The 17,916-nt window shown below is 39.2% G+C and overlaps 1 protein-coding gene across 1 annotated transcript; it reads left to right on the forward strand.

The window, feature by feature from the left end:
* The first annotated feature begins 1,029 nt into the window (after positions 1-1,029).
* Positions 1,030-17,734, forward strand: gnai3 (guanine nucleotide binding protein (G protein), alpha inhibiting activity polypeptide 3). Its single transcript, XM_044038889.1, has 9 exons — positions 1,030-1,606; positions 8,448-8,490; positions 8,975-9,116; positions 9,216-9,373; positions 10,917-11,045; positions 12,638-12,767; positions 14,321-14,474; positions 15,120-15,327; positions 16,384-17,734. Exons 1-8 carry the CDS (start codon positions 1,489-1,491, stop codon positions 15,308-15,310), a joined length of 1,065 nt encoding a protein of 354 aa, XP_043894824.1. The 5' UTR covers positions 1,030-1,488; the 3' UTR covers positions 15,311-15,327; positions 16,384-17,734.
* Positions 17,735-17,916: the final 182 nt, after the last annotated feature.

Consider the following 17,916-nt stretch of genomic DNA (forward strand, 5'->3'; position numbering starts at 1 on the left):
TCTTGAGTGGAAATGTAATAAAGGAACAAAAGCCATTTTGGGTCTGGAGTTTGAAATTCCACATTTTTCACTTGGTAAATTAAATAAAACCTGTTGTATTAAAGCGGTTAGATGATGACTGACTGACTGACTGTTGTATTAATGCGTTTATAAATATTATTGATAGTTGCTCCCCTGGTTTTAAACCTGTTAAGTTGTAGAAGAGAGAGCAGTAGGTACGACAATATTAATGACAGCAAAAGTAAGACCCTAAAGTCCAGTTTAACATTCACGTCACTGAGTTTGTTTATGTTGCTCGACATTAGCATCACAATGCTAACTCACCTGGGCGTAGTTTGGCCTCGTGGCCGACGAAAAGTGCAACTCCAGCATGATGTCACGTGGCAGTGGTGTGGCCCTGATAGCTTTATCAACTCAGTGCCTGCAGTGCAGTACGCGTGTACACCCATTGGGGGCGCTCTCACACCATACAACACAGCTGCTTGAGTGTGACATAGAGGTGAAGGACTGAAGTACAGAGAGAGAAAATGCGCAGATTCTCTTTAAACCACTGCTTGAGTCGTTGCTGAGACAACAAGGCCTTTGCTTGGCATCAGTTGTAGGATCACAGGTGTGACTAATCAAATTAATGAGCATGACTGTGTTTGATTGAGCTTTCTCTGTTTCAGGGTCACACTGACCTGACTCACATGAGACATTATTGTTAATGTGAATAGTGACACCTGACAGTCGTACAAATGTGCAGTTGGTGTGGCCTGGGTGATTACTGTGATACTACACAGAATATACCACTCACGAGTCGAAAACAACTAAATAAAACGCCTCATATTAGTCCATGTTTATTGGTGCTTTGACCTGTTCTATAAGCTCTTATTCATTTATTATTTTTTTTACCTCACTTGTTGTGTATTATTTGTTATTGAGCGCATCACACTGGCTTTCAGGTAGTTTAAACGGGACTGCATTTCCCATCAGCCCCTGCTGCTGCTGTGCGCAGGAGTTTCCCCCTCTGTGCAGTTTTCTTGGCACGGCGCTGGATCAGCTGGGTGAATACGCGACTGTGCTACGCCTTTCAGTCTTCAGGGGAAAACCTGTGGATTGTGGTCTGCTCTGAAAACTCTGAAGCAACTAGCAACTAGTTGCTACTAAGTTTCCTCCATTTTAGTTCGTTTTTAACATTTTCCGTGCGTAAAAACTCTGGATAAGTCGCGCAACAGGATTTAAAAAAAAAGTCAATTCGTGTTAGGTTTTTTTTTCTCGCTTAAAACTTGGAGTTAAATCACTAGTGGAGTGACAGACAACCGGGTGTGCGGACTGAAGCTGCGTGACCGTGGACTGACGAGCCTCCACTCACACTCATTCACTCACCCACTCGCGCATTTTCACTGCGTATCTGCTGGGAAACGTTTTCCCTTCTCAACACATGAACTGCTGCGAGCAAAAACCCTGACAAGAAGAAGAAGAAGAAGAAGAAGTGTGAGAGCAAACATGGGCTGCACCATCAGCGCCGAGGACAAGGCTGCAGTGGAGAGGAGTAAAATGATTGACAAAAACCTGCGGGAGGACAGAGATAAAACCTCCAGAGAAGTCAAGCTGCTTCTGCTCGGTAGGAACTCTGACACTTGCACTCTTTTTTTTTTTTTTGATTTACTGTTCTCACTGTGTTGTGTCATGACGTGACTCTTCAGCTGCACTTTCCTTCACTTTAAACACTCTTCTTCAATCAGTCAGACTTAAACTTTATAGCACTTTGCATACAAATGTAACTCAAACGTGTTTCAAGAAAACAAGATACAGAACTCTGTCAACAAAAGAAACCAATGGACATAACTAAACTAAAACTAAATAAATAAATGGTGGTAATACAGTCAATAAATACAAGGTTGCACCAATGATGTAAAACAAACTGAAATATATACAATTCAAATTCAAATTAAGAATAAGACAGAAGTATACACTAAAAAGTGTATCTTTCAAATGAAAGAGGGAATAAAACAACTGCAAGGATATTTGTAAAAGCAAATTCAGTTCAAAGTGATGTGTCAAATTTGAAAACAAACCTAAAATGTAAATAAATTAAACCTCAGTTCAAATCCAGGATAAAAAGATGAATCTTTCATTTTAAAAATATGGATACTCTATCTATGCCACCCTCGGCTGTTCTTGGTTTAAGACAGATGTGGCTCATCTTTTCTCCACTGCCACATACTGTAGGGAAGTAAACCAGATGTTGGTGGTGAGAGGCAGAGGCCAACTGCACCATTACTTTGCTGCCGTTGCTTTTCTTTCTATTGGTATTGTTGAAATGTAGATCCGGTGTGAATGTTTGTTGACGTGTATTAATCACCTAACTGCCACAAAGCACACTCTGTCACTCATGCAGGCACTTTTTTTGTACTTCAGCAGCAGCAAAACACTGACTGTTAACCAACACTATGAAGGACTTAACCACCAGGAAATTATGAGTCAAAGCTTTTTTTCTCTCAGTTGTGACACAGAAGCCAGGCTAAGTACATGGATACATACACAGATCAGACCCAAGATTAACATTTTTGAGCTGTTTGTTAAGGGTTTGTGGCCCAAAACTTCACTGTCTTACTTCTCTGTCCTTTCTCTGTCCTTTGCTTAAAAAAATCAAACCAAGAGGAAATATTAGTGATCAGTAGGATCTCACAGCAACACGTCCATTTTACTCAGAAGATGTCAATAAAAAAGTGGAGCTAAAAGAGAGAAAATGTATGTTGTTGTTTTTGCCAGAAAAGACTCAAATTCCAGCAACAACAAATCCAGCAGATTTTGTCAAATGTACTTATTTCATCACACACTGAAGCATAATGGCCTCTTAGCACAACAGTGGGCGTAGCAGTCTTTCATCTCCTTAGTCTGTAACAGGTAAATATTTGTTTGCTTAATATTTAGTGTGTGACAATGTTTCCATGTGATACTTGTGCTAAATATGTTTCCCCACAAAGGGGCTTGAGAAAGATCCAAAGGGTCATTGTGTCATCAAGTGGGTCGAGAAATGAGAAAACACATTTGCAAATGCTTATTTTTCTCAAGTCCTTCACACAGTGAAAAGACAGCAGTGCTGCTCAAACACCATGACCACAAAATGGTCACAAGGGCTTGTAAACTAAAACAGCTGGGTACTAGCTGTAGACTGGATGTACAGATACATTTGCAGCTATAGAAAATTGTGTTATATTAAAGTATTTTATGAAAACTGGCCAGGGAGCAATAACGATTTTAAGTGCTACAAAACTGGGGGCATTTTGTGAAGCAGGGTGTTGATGTGTGGTCACTAATATCAGTGCATCTTTAGTCAGTGGTCAGTAGTGGATGCTGGACATAAATCATGATACTGAAGCTAAAGACATGTATCAACGGCTCAGTAATAAAGAAACCCTACGTTTCACAGCAAACCAGAGAACTCAAATCAACTCAAACAGGCAATGAACTTCCTGACTGACTAGACAGTGAAATAGAGATTGTGCTGCTATATTGAGTATTGATTTATACCGATTACCCACAACATTAAATCTGGTAACTGGTTCAATGGTAGGGCTGTTATCTTTTTTTTTTTTTTATTTATGAAAATCCTAATTCTAGTTCTTATTCAAAAAAATGTAACATACATGTTGGGAACAGTTGATATATTTAAGTTCTCCTTTTTGTGATATAACACAGAGAAGTTCATGTTAGACAGTGTTATGTTGCCATAACGCTAACACTTTTTAATTTAACAGTGAATATTTAAATGAGCCTTTTTGCACTTGTTGTACTTGACACTTGTCTGACACTCCCCTGCTGTGGTAACAAGTGAATTTCCCCAATGTGGGACCAAGAAGAGTGTAATCTACACTAATCTTATTTGAGCTAATGTAATCTGATCTTTCAAAACACTCATGTTTGACACAGACGTTCAAACATGAGCCACAGCATTGACATGAAAATGTTGAGAAATGTCGACCAGTGTTTTTCAAACCTGGAAATTATGTTCTCAAATCCTAAATGCTTCACTTTTAATGATTTCTTTGTTAAATGGAGCAAATAAACCAGAAAATATTCACATTAAATAAGGTGAAACAATCAAAAATCTTGTTTTTAATAATGATTAATTTAGTCATCAATGAATAATCGATTAATTGAATAATTGTTTCAGCCCTAGATGAGTCTATACTTTTTATTTTAGCCTCTAATTAAATATGTTATACAAACAGCCCCATTAGGGATTACCTGAAATATGTCAATGTATTTAATTTGAGCAGTGAACATTTAATCAAAGAGAGGATTCTGAGTACAGGTGCAGCCATTACATGAAAGGGCAGCGTCATTACATTAATCTGTTACAAGATAACACACTGATGGCTGAGCCTCGACAGGTATCGTCGTTTCATTGAACTCGTTGTGAATAACTTCCACATTTTGCCTCACACTGTTTCCTCACACTGGAAGAATCAGTCACTGTGTGTAAAACAGACAAATGAATGTGCCTGCATGACTGAGAGAGTATCTGTGGTTTGTTGTTGGAGGCATGCAATTTTAAAAAAAAAGTGAGGTTCATAATTATTCTTTAGAATTGATACTACAGATTATTTGTTTACTCTTTCGCATAATTGATCTTGAGGATATGGCCGAAAAGCAAAATCTCACTAGTAAATCTACTAAATCTGCACCATTGTAGTATCACCAATATCCCCAGCTCTAGTTAAGGTGATTTTTTTATTAAACAAATGTTCACAGTTTTGTTGGTATGTTAGAGCAGAATTGCATTGTTTTGCTGTTTGGGAGATGAATTAAACTGTAATTTACAAAGTTCAGCCGCGGGTGCACCGTCAGAAGTGAAACCTATAGTCATGTCATTGTTGTTGTAGGATCATGTTAGTATGCAGTACATGGGCCACGGTACAGCGATCGTGTGATAATCAATGTATTGCAAGACAATCGTATCATGATGTCTGTCAAAGTGAAAGAGCATAGAATGCCCTTCAAATGTTAAGTGCAGGTTTTGGAGAAGTTCTTTTCACTGCTGTCTGCCATTATCCCACTGTCAACGTGCTTCCACCACAGGGAGTCTTGAAGTAGTGAGTCAAATTGGCAGGGAATTCTGTTAAGAGCATCATATTTTCTAAATAATTAGAATAAAGCACATCAATGAAATACTGCTCCATCTACATTTTCCCCACCACGCACAGTCAGTGAGGTTTGAGATAAACCCTGATCTGTGAGGAGTTAATTCACTCACACATCATAATGCAGGCCATAATCTCATTGTTCATGGAAACATTCATTTTCAAGTCTTGACCACAGAGTTAAGGGGAGGGGGGGGGGGCGGCATTTTTCCAGTCAGTGCACACCACTCCCTGTCTGTGCTGGAGTGAGAGAGTTGTGGGGAAAAACAAAAAAAAAAAGAGTTCAGCTGCTGTTCTTTATGCGGAACCACAAAGCCTGAGACCTAACCCTCCCTCCCAGTGAAAACAGTCTTCAGTTTAACCACAAACAGTGTTTCATTAAACCAAAAACTGAACTTGAGATTCCTGTAAAATGAAGCTTGGTTTGGAGTCTGACTCCTGTGTAAAGTTGCTTTGTGAACTGGCAGCAGGACAAAGCGTGCTAATGAGCCAAGAAAAATGCCCTGACTGAATGAGAGAACTGAGAAAAAGGGGATCTGCACAACGTATCCTCTACTCCCCGTCTGTGTGAGCAGGCGTAACAATCTATTTCTGCTGCTGACGGCTTAACCTAAAAATGCATGGAATTAATTCTTTTTGGGCTGACCATCTGAGAACATTACTTCACTTTGAGCTTCCTTGGCAAAATTCATCTGCTATGGATTCTTCACTGGCAGTGTGAATGTGTCCCATCACCTTATGTGGGGAATCACAGGATATTGAATGCCCTTTATTTGAAATATTGCAGTGAGACTATAGTTCCTGGATAAAAGAAAAAAAGCAGGTATCCATATTTCAAATTGCAGGCCAGGAAAAGTCTTCATTGTGCAGTTCTTCATAATTACTGTTGTATGCTGATGTATTTGGCAAAAAGAAGGCTCTACTGCCAGTGTCAATGCAACCAGGCCGTTTATGGAATCAAATACTCACATTTGACTGCACTTGACATCCAATGCACATACATGTTTTAATACCTCTTTGATCAAACCACAGCTCTGAAAGTCTGCTGATTTTAGTGAGTCAGGGGTGAAACTGTGTCAAAGTACTTGTCCCCACCACAGAAAATGAATCCTGTGGCCAATGTGCCCTTTTTTTCTTTGTGAACTCATATACTGTGTCTGCAAAACGGTTGACTTTAGGCCTCAAACAATGCTGTTGCTTTTTTTTTTTTTAAACCAATAAGACTAAAAGAAAGTCCACTTATCCGCACTTTGCTCAGACCCACATAAGAAGTATGAAGCGATGGTTCTTCTGTCCAAAGTCAACAAAACGTACTTACCAGCATCCATGAAGCTCACTTATTAAAACATGACGCTGTATCTGTATGATAGTGATTGGAATGTTATTTGTAACTCTTGCCAAAAAAAATGTTAGTGTGTATTTCTTTACATTTCAAACTAGTCCCTGAGTATTTATACATCTTCCCCTGAGCTTTGATATTTTTAAGTGCCAATGTCGTCTCAATGCAACAGAGATGACATTATGGAGACACAGGCCAAGGAATTAGTAAATCTATGACTTTAATTTTGTTTATGTTGCATAACATGCACTGACTCGGCTTCTTTTCTCACACTTTTCTGTTCATGGACTGTTTCATTTTTAGACTGTTTCAATAGACTGCAGTAGGTCATGTTTAGTCACTTAGAGTTTGAGAAGCTGGTGGAGGGATCACATATGTGTTACAGCTGTCTGTCATAAATCTTAATGATTGTCCAAGATATTTATTTAAAAGAGATGACAAAGCTTTCTGTGAGGAATCCTCCTGAAAGTGTTGGTTCCTGTGTACAGATCCACAGACGTGTGGGTGAATGTAGTCACAAGATCCTCGTCACTGCACAGTTAAGTTTAAGTCAGATAGAAAATCAATCATTGTCATTTTAACGGCGTGATGTCTGGGTTTGCCTCTACTGTGGAAAAACAGACTGAGCCAGAAGCTTGAAAACTGTTTCCTGTTTGGTTGATGCTCTCATAGAAATACTGTAAAGGTCAGGGACAGGATGCTGGTGCAATTTTCACAAATAATAAAACTGATAGACGTTATCGCAGAAAGGTCAAACCTGATAAAGTCTGAATATTTAACAAAAAAGACGCAATGAAATTGTGGTCTGCGCTAACACAGGTTGATCTTCTCCATATCTGATCTTTCTCTGGCACATCAAATGAGTGCTCTCCCTCTTTATTTCTGATTGTGCATTTGCTTGAAATAAAGTTTTTATTCACAACCAAGGAAAATAAATAGACGGCAGCGGCCTCACAGCAACTCATCACTAACTATCTCAGTCTGAGATAAAATGCCAGCATGTTATGTGACACTTTTAAATGTGTCAAGCAACAAAAATCCCTGTCATGTCATGTTATGTTATGCCATGTAATGCACCAGTAGAGTTTTCTTGTGTCAAGGTCATCATCATATTTGTCTCACAAAACGACTGAGAGTCTAACTTAACTGTTGAGAGCGAAACGTCTTCCCCCTGTGTGTGTTGATTGTTTCAGCTGATGCTTTGACCACCACTGTTTCTTGTGCTACCAAAAAAAAAAAAACAAATAAGAGAAAGAATCATAGCTATAAATAAATAAATAAACAAGCTAACTGTTCCGAGGCAACATGACGAGGCAACTGAAGTGGAGATGTGCACATAAATGGACATGAAATATTTAGCTGGAACTTACATGTTGCATGTCTGGTTAAGTGAATGTAGTCTTGTGGATTGTTGGTTGAGAACAACAAAGAAATAAGAAAATATTGAATGGCCACCAGGGGGCAAAAAGTCTGTTTGAATGGGAAAACTTGATTTATGAAGTCGGTCATGAGAAGTTGATCGTCTCCATCACTAGTTACAGGTCTTCTTCAATAAAAACACAATGTTGATTTTGTAAATTATGTTCCCAATCAGAGGAAATTAGATTTTGAGTGTGAAGTGCCAAACAAAGAACAACGGTACAATTTACTATGTCCTGTTCATAAAACAATCCTATGCCACATCACACTTCTACCCAAGGAAGTACCTCATGACTGTATATGCTCCTCAGGCTCCACTTAAATGTCAGTTCTTGAAATTCAGCACAAGGCAGTTGTTTTGTGGAGTGTTTTCATATAAACATAGAGCACACTCTATGATTAAATGAGATTATGTTCAAGCATTATAAAAAAAAAAAGAAGCTGACCCACTGTTCGTGTAAGAGGAGAAACTGTGGCGTGATGTGGTTGTGTTTTAGTTGGTGCTGTATATTGTACTGTATGATGCCTCATATAACTAAAGTGTCCGCCTTTTTCAGGAGCTGGGGAATCTGGGAAAAGCACAATCGTAAAGCAGATGAAGTAAGTTATAGACCTTGTAACGTGGTCATAAAAACGTGCACGCAACAATAAATCACATTTTTTTTGTTGTTGGGTTTTTTTTTCTGATCAAAGACAGGCTCACTGTCGCCCTGTTTTCAGTTGCATCCCTGTTGTCTGGGTTCAACAATGTGCCAGGAGTTGTGATTACAAACAGGGTTTATCGTTGTGTAAATGCTGTAGAAGCAGAGCTGGAGCCTCGTTTTGCTTCGCTCAGGCAGAGGAGGAAGCTCCCTTTTTCATAACATGTGAAACAATGACCACAGAGGCCAGCTGGAGCCTGGCAGGACCTGAATAGATTCCCCTGGTTCCCACATTCTGCATGCTCATTGAAGCTCAAATTCCTGCACTAATAGCAGAGAAACGTTTCTGTAATTTGTCCCACATTTGTTAAAGCACATTTCCACACACTGTCAAATATTTATCTGGAGTGTAAACACTTATTTGGACTGTGTTTGTGTGTCAGAATCATTCATGAGGATGGCTACTCAGAAGAGGAGTGCAAGCAGTACAGAGTGGTGGTGTACAGTAACACCATCCAGTCCATCATGGCCATCATCAGGGCGATGGGCCGGTTAAAGATAGATTTTAGAGAAGCCGCACGGGGGGTAAGTCAGCTTCATTAAGTTTACATTAAAAGCCTCACCCCGTTGGTCAACACACAAAACAGAGGTACGATGAAATCACTTGTGGTCTTTGTTTTTCAGGACGATGCCCGTCAACTGTTTGCCCTGGCGAGCTCAGCGGAGGAAGGAGTGATGTCAGCAGAGCTGACCGGAGTAATTCGGAGGCTGTGGACAGACAGTGGCGTTCAGGCCTGCTTTGATCGCTCCCGAGAGTATCAGCTCAACGATTCTGCTGCATAGTGAGCACTTCACGTCTCTACACGCAGACCTTTACACAAAGGCTTCACAGCCACAGGCTAATTAAATGAGTCAGTTTACAGATGACAGAGTTGAAGGAAAGGCATCAGCACATTTAATAGGGTGGTTTATTTTGACTTGAATTGGAGCTCAGAGTCTGTTTACAGGTGCTCCACATTCAGCACAGGCAAAAAAGAACGCTGTCGTTACTGTGCTCAAGTGACATAACTTCTTTTAGTGTGTGTGTTTGGGCTGATGGTTTGAAACTGTATGTTACGGATGTCAGTTCACCAGAGCTCACTTAAAGGTCCAGTGTGTTACATTTAGGAGGGTTGATTTATAGAAATTGAATATTATGCCATTAATTATGCTTGTCTTTTATATGTACGTAGGCGATAGGTTTGTACTGTAGCAGATACAGTGAAAGTAGAGAGAGTGGAGAGCATGGTGAAAGAGTGTTTGTATCCTTTCTGGTATGTGTAGGCCACTGTAGTTTTGGGACACTTTTGGGAAAGGGAGGAGTGAGCAGAGGAGTCATCCAGTAAATTTCAGTAAGTATTACCCTCATGGACTTGTTTAGCAGGTTTTTGGGCAATGTAGAAATTAATTGAACTGATATTTCTGGTGACCATTTCATGATTTTGTTTGAGATAATTTCACCGACTCATTCAAAGTATGTTTTCTTGATCAATCATGTGACGTTTTATGGCAGAAAATAATTTGAACTTTCAAAAAAAATTCCAAATGGAAATGAAACTCTCTTTGATATTTGGTGAAGTTTGAAATTGTGTCATCCCTCTTCAAGTTTCTTGTAATAGTGTGTCTTTTGTTGTCATAAGGAGGTGACATAGCACGGTTCCTCCATCCTGTCTGTAATTTCTCCCCTAGAACGAAAAAGGAGGAAATACTTGGCATGCCTTTCGTCGCCCTGTGTCAGCTTGTTGTGCTGTTCATGGGGTTTTTCTTTGGAACAAAAAAAGAAACAGAAAGACAAAAGTTAAAATTGGAAAGTGTTTTGGTCACTGCTATTTAGACGTCACTTTAGTATATGTCTCAAAGTAGTCCGTGTAGTCTAATCTGCAAAAACCAATTAGACGTGGATAAAGTCCAAGGTTTTCTGTTTCTGCGGTGTTGATATTAGTGTGAAGGACAAATTCTTTGTTTTGACAACAGCTAAGCTGTCGTGGCTCTCGGTGCACTTTGTTCATACTATGAGACGAGAGAAACCAGTGGAGTTAGCCTGTTTTTACTCAACTCAGAAGCAGCCAGTGTTTATCATCCACCAAAATATCAGCCCATATTTAGTATCATTTTGTGGAGTCCTGGGATATGCATCTGCAGGAACAAGCCCTCCACGTCACCAGTCACAAGTGTCTAAATGCATTTCGTCTCTTTGCAATACCTCATCACTTCTGGAAATCCCCTGGATATTTTCACTCTGTGCTGTTAACAACACTGCTCATTGTGCAGAGACTAGTTTACACAATCTGTAAAGTTTGTGCATTTGCTCTGGGATCAACCGAGTATATATTCTCTGTCTTTCAGCTACCTGAATGACTTGGACAGAATCTCTGAGCCGGACTACGTCCCCACTCAGCAGGACGTGTTGCGCACTCGTGTGAAGACCACTGGCATCGTGGAAACTCACTTCACCTTCAAAGATCTCTACTTCAAGTTAGTACGGCTGCAGTTTTTCTGCCCGGGCCTCCTCTGCTCCTGTGTGTTTGTGTTGGTGCCATTAAAATAACTTATTACGCTTTATAAGCGGTGAGAGCCGGAGCTGTTTTGTGTGTGTGGTCAGCATTTAATATCATTATAAAATGAACACAGTGATAGAAATTGTTTACATGATAACATCAAACCCCACCTCCACCCTCCCATCGCAGCCCCACACCCTCGTAGACACAGACATGGTCTGTCAACTAAAAGCTGCCTCACCGTGAGTCACAGGCAAGTGTCTGAAACACTATCATTAATAATGAGGGAACACTGAGCTTGGATGAAAGTAAATGTGACAACACTGTGAACTCTGGACAGCTAAGATTGTTTCAGCATAATTATTCCTATTTTTTGTACATGTTTTCCTGTGATTGTTTGTTTAAATGACCAAACAGCTTGTAAATTATGACAGGTTTATTATGACAAGTCCGACATGATATAAAAACCTTCAACGGAAAATGATTTAAAAGTGATTAAATCTCTATTGGAAGTCACAGAGGCAGGTCATATAAAGCAACATGGTTATTATCTCAGTGCCGGTAAATGGTAAATATGTTGTCACTGTAGACGATAACAAAAATATCTTCTTCTTTTAGCATGAACAGAATGTTGATATCACATAACACCGATAACTTCAGTGCACATCATGTAACTACATTGTACTGTAATTAACTGTTGTTTGTTATTGTAGCATTTTTTTGTTTATCTAAATTACCTCAACCTTTCCATCACCACATCAGTTAATTGCGTAGTATTTCTTGATTGTGTTACTGTTACTTATCTCACATTTGATTTAATAATTCTGATTGTCTGCTGCTCTCTAATATAATGCACCTTTGCAGCAGCTAATGTAATTACACTACTTCAGCCCTCTTGCATTATTTTGTTTAGCTCCTGTACTTATAAATATTGGTGAAACATTAACTATAATAGCCTCCCTGTGCCTGACTTTGACAGACCCATATAAAACAGCTTAGGAGGATCCAGGATCTGGAAATGTGTAATCACTGAAGTGGTGTTGAATCCTCACAGAGCTGTGTGTGTGTGTGTGTGTGTGTGTGTGTGTGTGTGTGTGTGTGTGTGTGTGTGTGTGTGTGTGTGTGTGTGTGTGTGTGTGTGTGTGTGTGTGTGTGTGTGTGTGTGTGTGTGTGTGTGTGTGTGTGTGTGTGTGTGTGTGTGTGTGTGTGTGTGTGTGTGTGTGTGTGTGTGTGTGTGTGTGTGTGTGTGTGTGTGTGTGTGTGTGTGTGTGTGTGTGTGTGTGTGTGTGTGTGTGTGTGTGTGTGTGTGTGTGTGTGTGTGTGTGTGTGTGTGTGTGTGTGTGTGTGTGTGTGTGTGTGTGTGTCGGTCAAAAGTTCCATTTAGATTTAGTTCACCTGAGGGCCTCAGCAGATGCTAACATGAGATTACAGAGTGAGGTCATCAGCATGCTGTTTGTGTGTGCACTCTCGCCCTAGATTTGCACACTCATTCTCATAAAAACACTGAAATTTAAATGAGATTAAAATGAAAATGCACATTCCCTATTACGTGTGTGTGTGTGCTTTCAGGATGTTTGATGTTGGAGGTCAGCGCTCGGAGAGGAAGAAGTGGATCCATTGTTTTGAGGGAGTCACTTCAATCATTTTCTGTGTAGCGCTCAGCGACTACGACCTCGTCTTGGCTGAGGATGAGGAAATGGTAAACGATGGATTCACGGTCACCACAGTTCACTTCTCTGTGTCATTTAATACAAAACTGAATTTTTTTAGGTTTTCTTCTGAAAAGTATAGTGGACGGTGGGTCGTTTTTTGTTTTTTTTGGACCACAGACATTTTTATATTTATTTATAGTTTTTGTTTTTTAGAAGGGACAGTGCATGTGAATGAACATTACAAAAAATATAAACACACCAGATTACAGCCAAAGGCTAGTTTCCATCTGTTGTCCCCAAAGATGTTTACAGAGGCAAAGATTAAAAACAAAAAACACAGATAAAAAAAACACAGTACGGACCCCATACAGTACGTCCATGTACACAGATCAGCTCGGTCCATCCACAATGACTGGGAATAGAGTGTTTTAGCTAAACTTTCCTAAAGACATCAACAACCAGGTGATAAGAATCATCTTCCATTAGTTTTAACCAAAACATTAGTGTAAATGGTACAGGAAACTTTTGGGTACAAAGGGGAAAAAAGAACAAATGTTCCAACTTTATTGATGTATTTTAGTTTTTATTTGATAGGGACAGATACAGTTACACACTGGCAGCTGCACAGTTATTAACAGATGTGCATATATTTACAATAAAGAAGGATCTTTGTCGTTCGAGTGTCTCAGTAAAATATGACAGCGTGAGAGTGCCAGCTTGTAAGTGGCAACGACATGTTCTCCTTTTTTTTCAACACCAAGAAATGAAGAACATATTCACATTTAAGAAGCTTAAACAATCGGAAATCTTGTTTTAATCATGAAAAAAGCTTCAAACCGATTATCAAAATAGTTGTCGATTAATTTAGTAATCGATTAATCGTTTCAGCTCTATGTTATTTAATTTAACCTTTATTTAAACAGGCAAGTCATTAAGAGCAATTTCTTATTTACAAAGGCAGCCTGGCAAAAGGAATATGCAAAGAACAGAACAGTTAAAACAAACAACAGTCCATTTACAACACATTCACCATTGATATACAAGCATAGATATATTGAACATGGACAACAAATATTAGCAGCTGACAAACAGGGGTGAAGGTATTTAGTGTGTCAGGAAACGGTCGCATGTGTCAGCAAAGATTTCCATAAGAGAGTTATTAAATGCTAACCTTGGGGAAGGATGACAGACCAAGTGCAGTATTTTGTTTTGGGTGCTTTCCGCAGAACATGGTGAGCAGAACAGCTGAGTTGTATAGTTTCACACTGTCACACAGGTGACAGACCAAGAAGAGGTTTGTAGAGGAGCATTAACCAGTGAATATTATGGCAGGTGTGTAAGGATGACACTACAGTCGATATAGTTTAGTTACTGTGTTGTAATTAGTGCACAGTACTGATGAGAGTGTTTTATTGTTTGTGCCACACAGAGCCTTTCTATGCACTCCTTGACTTGTAAACCACAGCAGCCAAATTGAATTTAGTTGTTCATACATCATTGACTTGTGTTATTGTCATAATGTTGTCTGTAAAAATAAATGAATACATAAATAAATAAAAGGCCTGTGATGGTTAAGTTCACATCTGCTCTTCTTCCTCAGAACCGGATGCACGAGAGCATGAAGCTTTTTGACTCCATCTGCAACAACAAGTGGTTCACACGCACCTCCATCATCCTCTTCCTCAACAAGAAGGACTTGTTTGAAGAGAAGATCGGCAGGAGTCCGCTCACGATCTGCTACCCCGAGTACTCTGGTAAAAAAATAAAAATAATATTTTTTTTTGTGTGATGTTGTCAGGCTTTCTGTAGTGGCTTGTTGGATGTTTAGTTAACAGAGAGTAACTCTGGAACTCTGGGATTTCTGCATCAAAGTGAGTTTTAAAACCTTTTTTTTTTCCAGTTGGACAAAGGCTTATTGTTTTCCTGTAGCTGTTCTATCACATGTGAATGCATCACCACACAGTCCACATTCACTGCAAAGTAAACGCGATGTAGCTCAGCATGCCATCGTTTTAACTGCTTGTTGAATATATTAACCTGGCTGTAATCCATGCTGAAGTTTGACAGTTGTATAAATCCTGAACAGACTTTTAACGGGATGTTTTCACACAATGGACGCTCACAGAATTTCCCCATTTTTGAACAGAAAAGGAGCCTGAAGCAACACCATGTGTTTCACAGTAAAAGCCTGTGTAAAAACAAACAAACAAACAAAAAAACAAACCCAGAAACCATTGATATAAAGATAACCAGCTGTGTTTAAGTGAGATCATTTTTGTAGCAGTTGGAAACGAGCCACAGCTGATCACAGATACATTCCCGTGTGTTCAAACCGTACAGTTAAAAAATAAGATGTTTATCGAGACACTCAGTCATGACCGACTTCTTTTCCTCTGTAGGTGGGCAGTCGTATGATGATACAGCATCTTACATCCAGTGCCAGTTTGAAGACTTAAATAAACGAAAGGACACAAAGGAGATCTACACACACTTCACTTGTGCCACAGACACCAAGAATGTGCAGTTTGTGTTTGACGCAGTGACTGACGTCATCATCAAGATTAACCTGAGGGAGATTGGGCTCTACTGAGGCTTCAGCCCCTGCAGGTCAGCACCCTCTCAGTTTACCTGCAGCCCTGGAGAAATGAGGCAATAGTAAAAAAAAAAAAAAATAATCTGTTAGTTACATCAGAGAGACAAGGGTCATTTTTGTAAAATGATCTTTCTCATGGGATGACTTTGGCCCTCGCATCCAATTATTATTGCAATAAAAATAACACTTACAATAACAATGGTTATATAATAAAAACACAGAAGAAGACAAACTACATCATTTGATGCGTGACAACTCATGTGATCCTACGATCCCTCTGCGTCGAGCAGCAGCATTATCTCAGCCGTGTCACTGGACGGTCACAATACTGTTCCTAGCGTAATATGATCAAGTTCATGAGTGTCATCGCACACCCTGTGCACAGGGTGAAGTAGCTCAGGAAGTGCTGAAGAAATTGTGCAAGAAACATACGACATGGCTCAAATTGCTTAACGTTGTGTTCAAGAAAGTACAACATTATGGGAAGTACAAGGAAAAATAACCTATGCAGACACAAGTGTTAACAAGCAGCTTGTATGCTTCTATTCACACTTAAATTCACACCAAACAAACAACCTCAATGAGTTAGAGAAGCAAATGTTGCTGTTACTCGTGTAACAGCTCAGTACCAAGTGAAAGTGGGAAGTATCACACCTGTCAGGAGTTCCCTTTAATATTTAACAACATGTTTTCTTGATATCTATAGAAAATTCTTTCATTTTAAACATGTTTGTAATTTGAACTGAAACATGGTAGAGATACGTGTCAGTGAATATATAACTGTCTCCAACTTCTTCTTTTTTTGGATCGTAGTACAATATGATGACATTGCAAGTTTTCTTGTGAACCCCAGGAAGAAAAGCTGTTAATTCAGTAGCTAATGCCGGATCCTGATAAACTAAACTCAAGTTAGCTCTCATTACTTTGATTTGAGTTTCCTGCAACACATAGTTTAGCATGTGTGAACTAAGCCTGATTTAATAACTAGAAAGCATGTCATTTTAGGGCCACTTTATTTACACTGATGGAACATGTGATAATGATAGTAATTCCTCTTTTTCTTCCTGCAGGTGTCAGGAGAACTGTCGGCACGTCGGGGGTTTCTGGTTTGTCCTGATTGCAGGGAGCGAATAGGAAAGTAGGTGTTACTACAGACAGAGTTGATGGTCATGCAGCCCACGCTGACGTAATTTCAACCATATAGGGACATGCTACTGTGATCACTTTTGACTTCATATATTTTACAACGCAGAGCATACGAGGAGGACTTGATAAGTCACGGAGGATTGGGAAATGAATCTCTGTAGGGCTGGCAGGTAAAGCCCCACTGATGCATTTCTATATTATTGTGTCTGTTGTCAGTACATGGACCAAGAGAGACTGTGTTTATCAAACGTCTTTCATAGCTGATATGAAAATTTCAATTGACTTTTTTGTGTTTCATCTTCTCTTAGCTCTAATTTGTTTCACCTGGCTAATATTGAACAGTTACGTTTGATATAGTTTTTTTTATTATTATTTTTAGCTGCAATCATAGTGTTTTTCACTTTTTAATGTGTGAATGCCATAACTTGAAGAGTTTTTTTTTTGAGCAGTTTTCATGTATTTAACATATCATTTTGGGTCTGGGTGTAGTTAGCGAGAGGCTAATGAACTCAGTAGCAGCATTGCTGTCTGCTTAGGTAATTTAATTTGTAATTAAACCACATGCTGTTTGACCCTATTTTTTTATTATTATGCTTTATCACTGCAAATCCGTTTTCTTCTTTTTTTCACTAACTTGCTTCACTCACTGGAGGGAATCATTTACTCCTGTGGTGCTGTCAGCAAAGAAATATAAACACCTAAAACGTAAAAAAAAGAAAAGTGTTACAGCGTGATGTGGTTAGCGGCTGTATTTGTGTTTTCATGCTGTAGCTCTCGCAAAATACTACAATCTGCTGCTGATGTTGATGATATGCTGGAGCGGAGCATAATTTGGGTTTCGCCCCCTGGTCGCCATACATATGGCTCACTTTGAATTTCTACAGTTGTATCGGTTTATTTAAACATTATTAAATGATGGCACAAAGCTGTCTCGCCTGTGTTCTCTTTGAAAGATGAAATCAATAACAAAATCCCAGTCCAGCGACACTACAGACTAAAGCAGCACATCTGGAGCTGAGAACGTTCCAGCTTCCAGTTTTACTGTATGTCGTCTCAGTCGTATAAAACTCCACACATGTTGATTAATTATTCAAGTGGTTATAAAAATACATTCAAATGAATGACTCTGATGTACGTGATGCATGTCGGGACATCTTAGTGCAGGTGAAATGATATTGCAGGTGATTCTGTTCATTTGCTGCTTTTACTAATTTCTTGAAAAGACCAAAACCAACTGTGTCATTCTGCACTAAAAACTGACTCCCACATGTTTCATTCCTTTTCTTGGTTGTATGTGTTCCCCCTGAAGCAGAAATAGTACATGAACTCCACTTACTAAACATTTTAAAAGCATCTCTCAAATGTAAAAGTTCCATTTTTGAAAGAGGCATTTCCAGATTGGCTTTGTTCACCGTAGTTTATAGCAAATGTATCTCAGGAGTAAAATGTTCTTATTT

The sequence above is a fragment of the Solea senegalensis genome, linkage group LG11 (assembly GCF_019176455.1).
Source record: "Solea senegalensis isolate Sse05_10M linkage group LG11, IFAPA_SoseM_1, whole genome shotgun sequence".
Taxonomy (NCBI): Eukaryota; Metazoa; Chordata; class Actinopteri; order Pleuronectiformes; family Soleidae; genus Solea; species Solea senegalensis.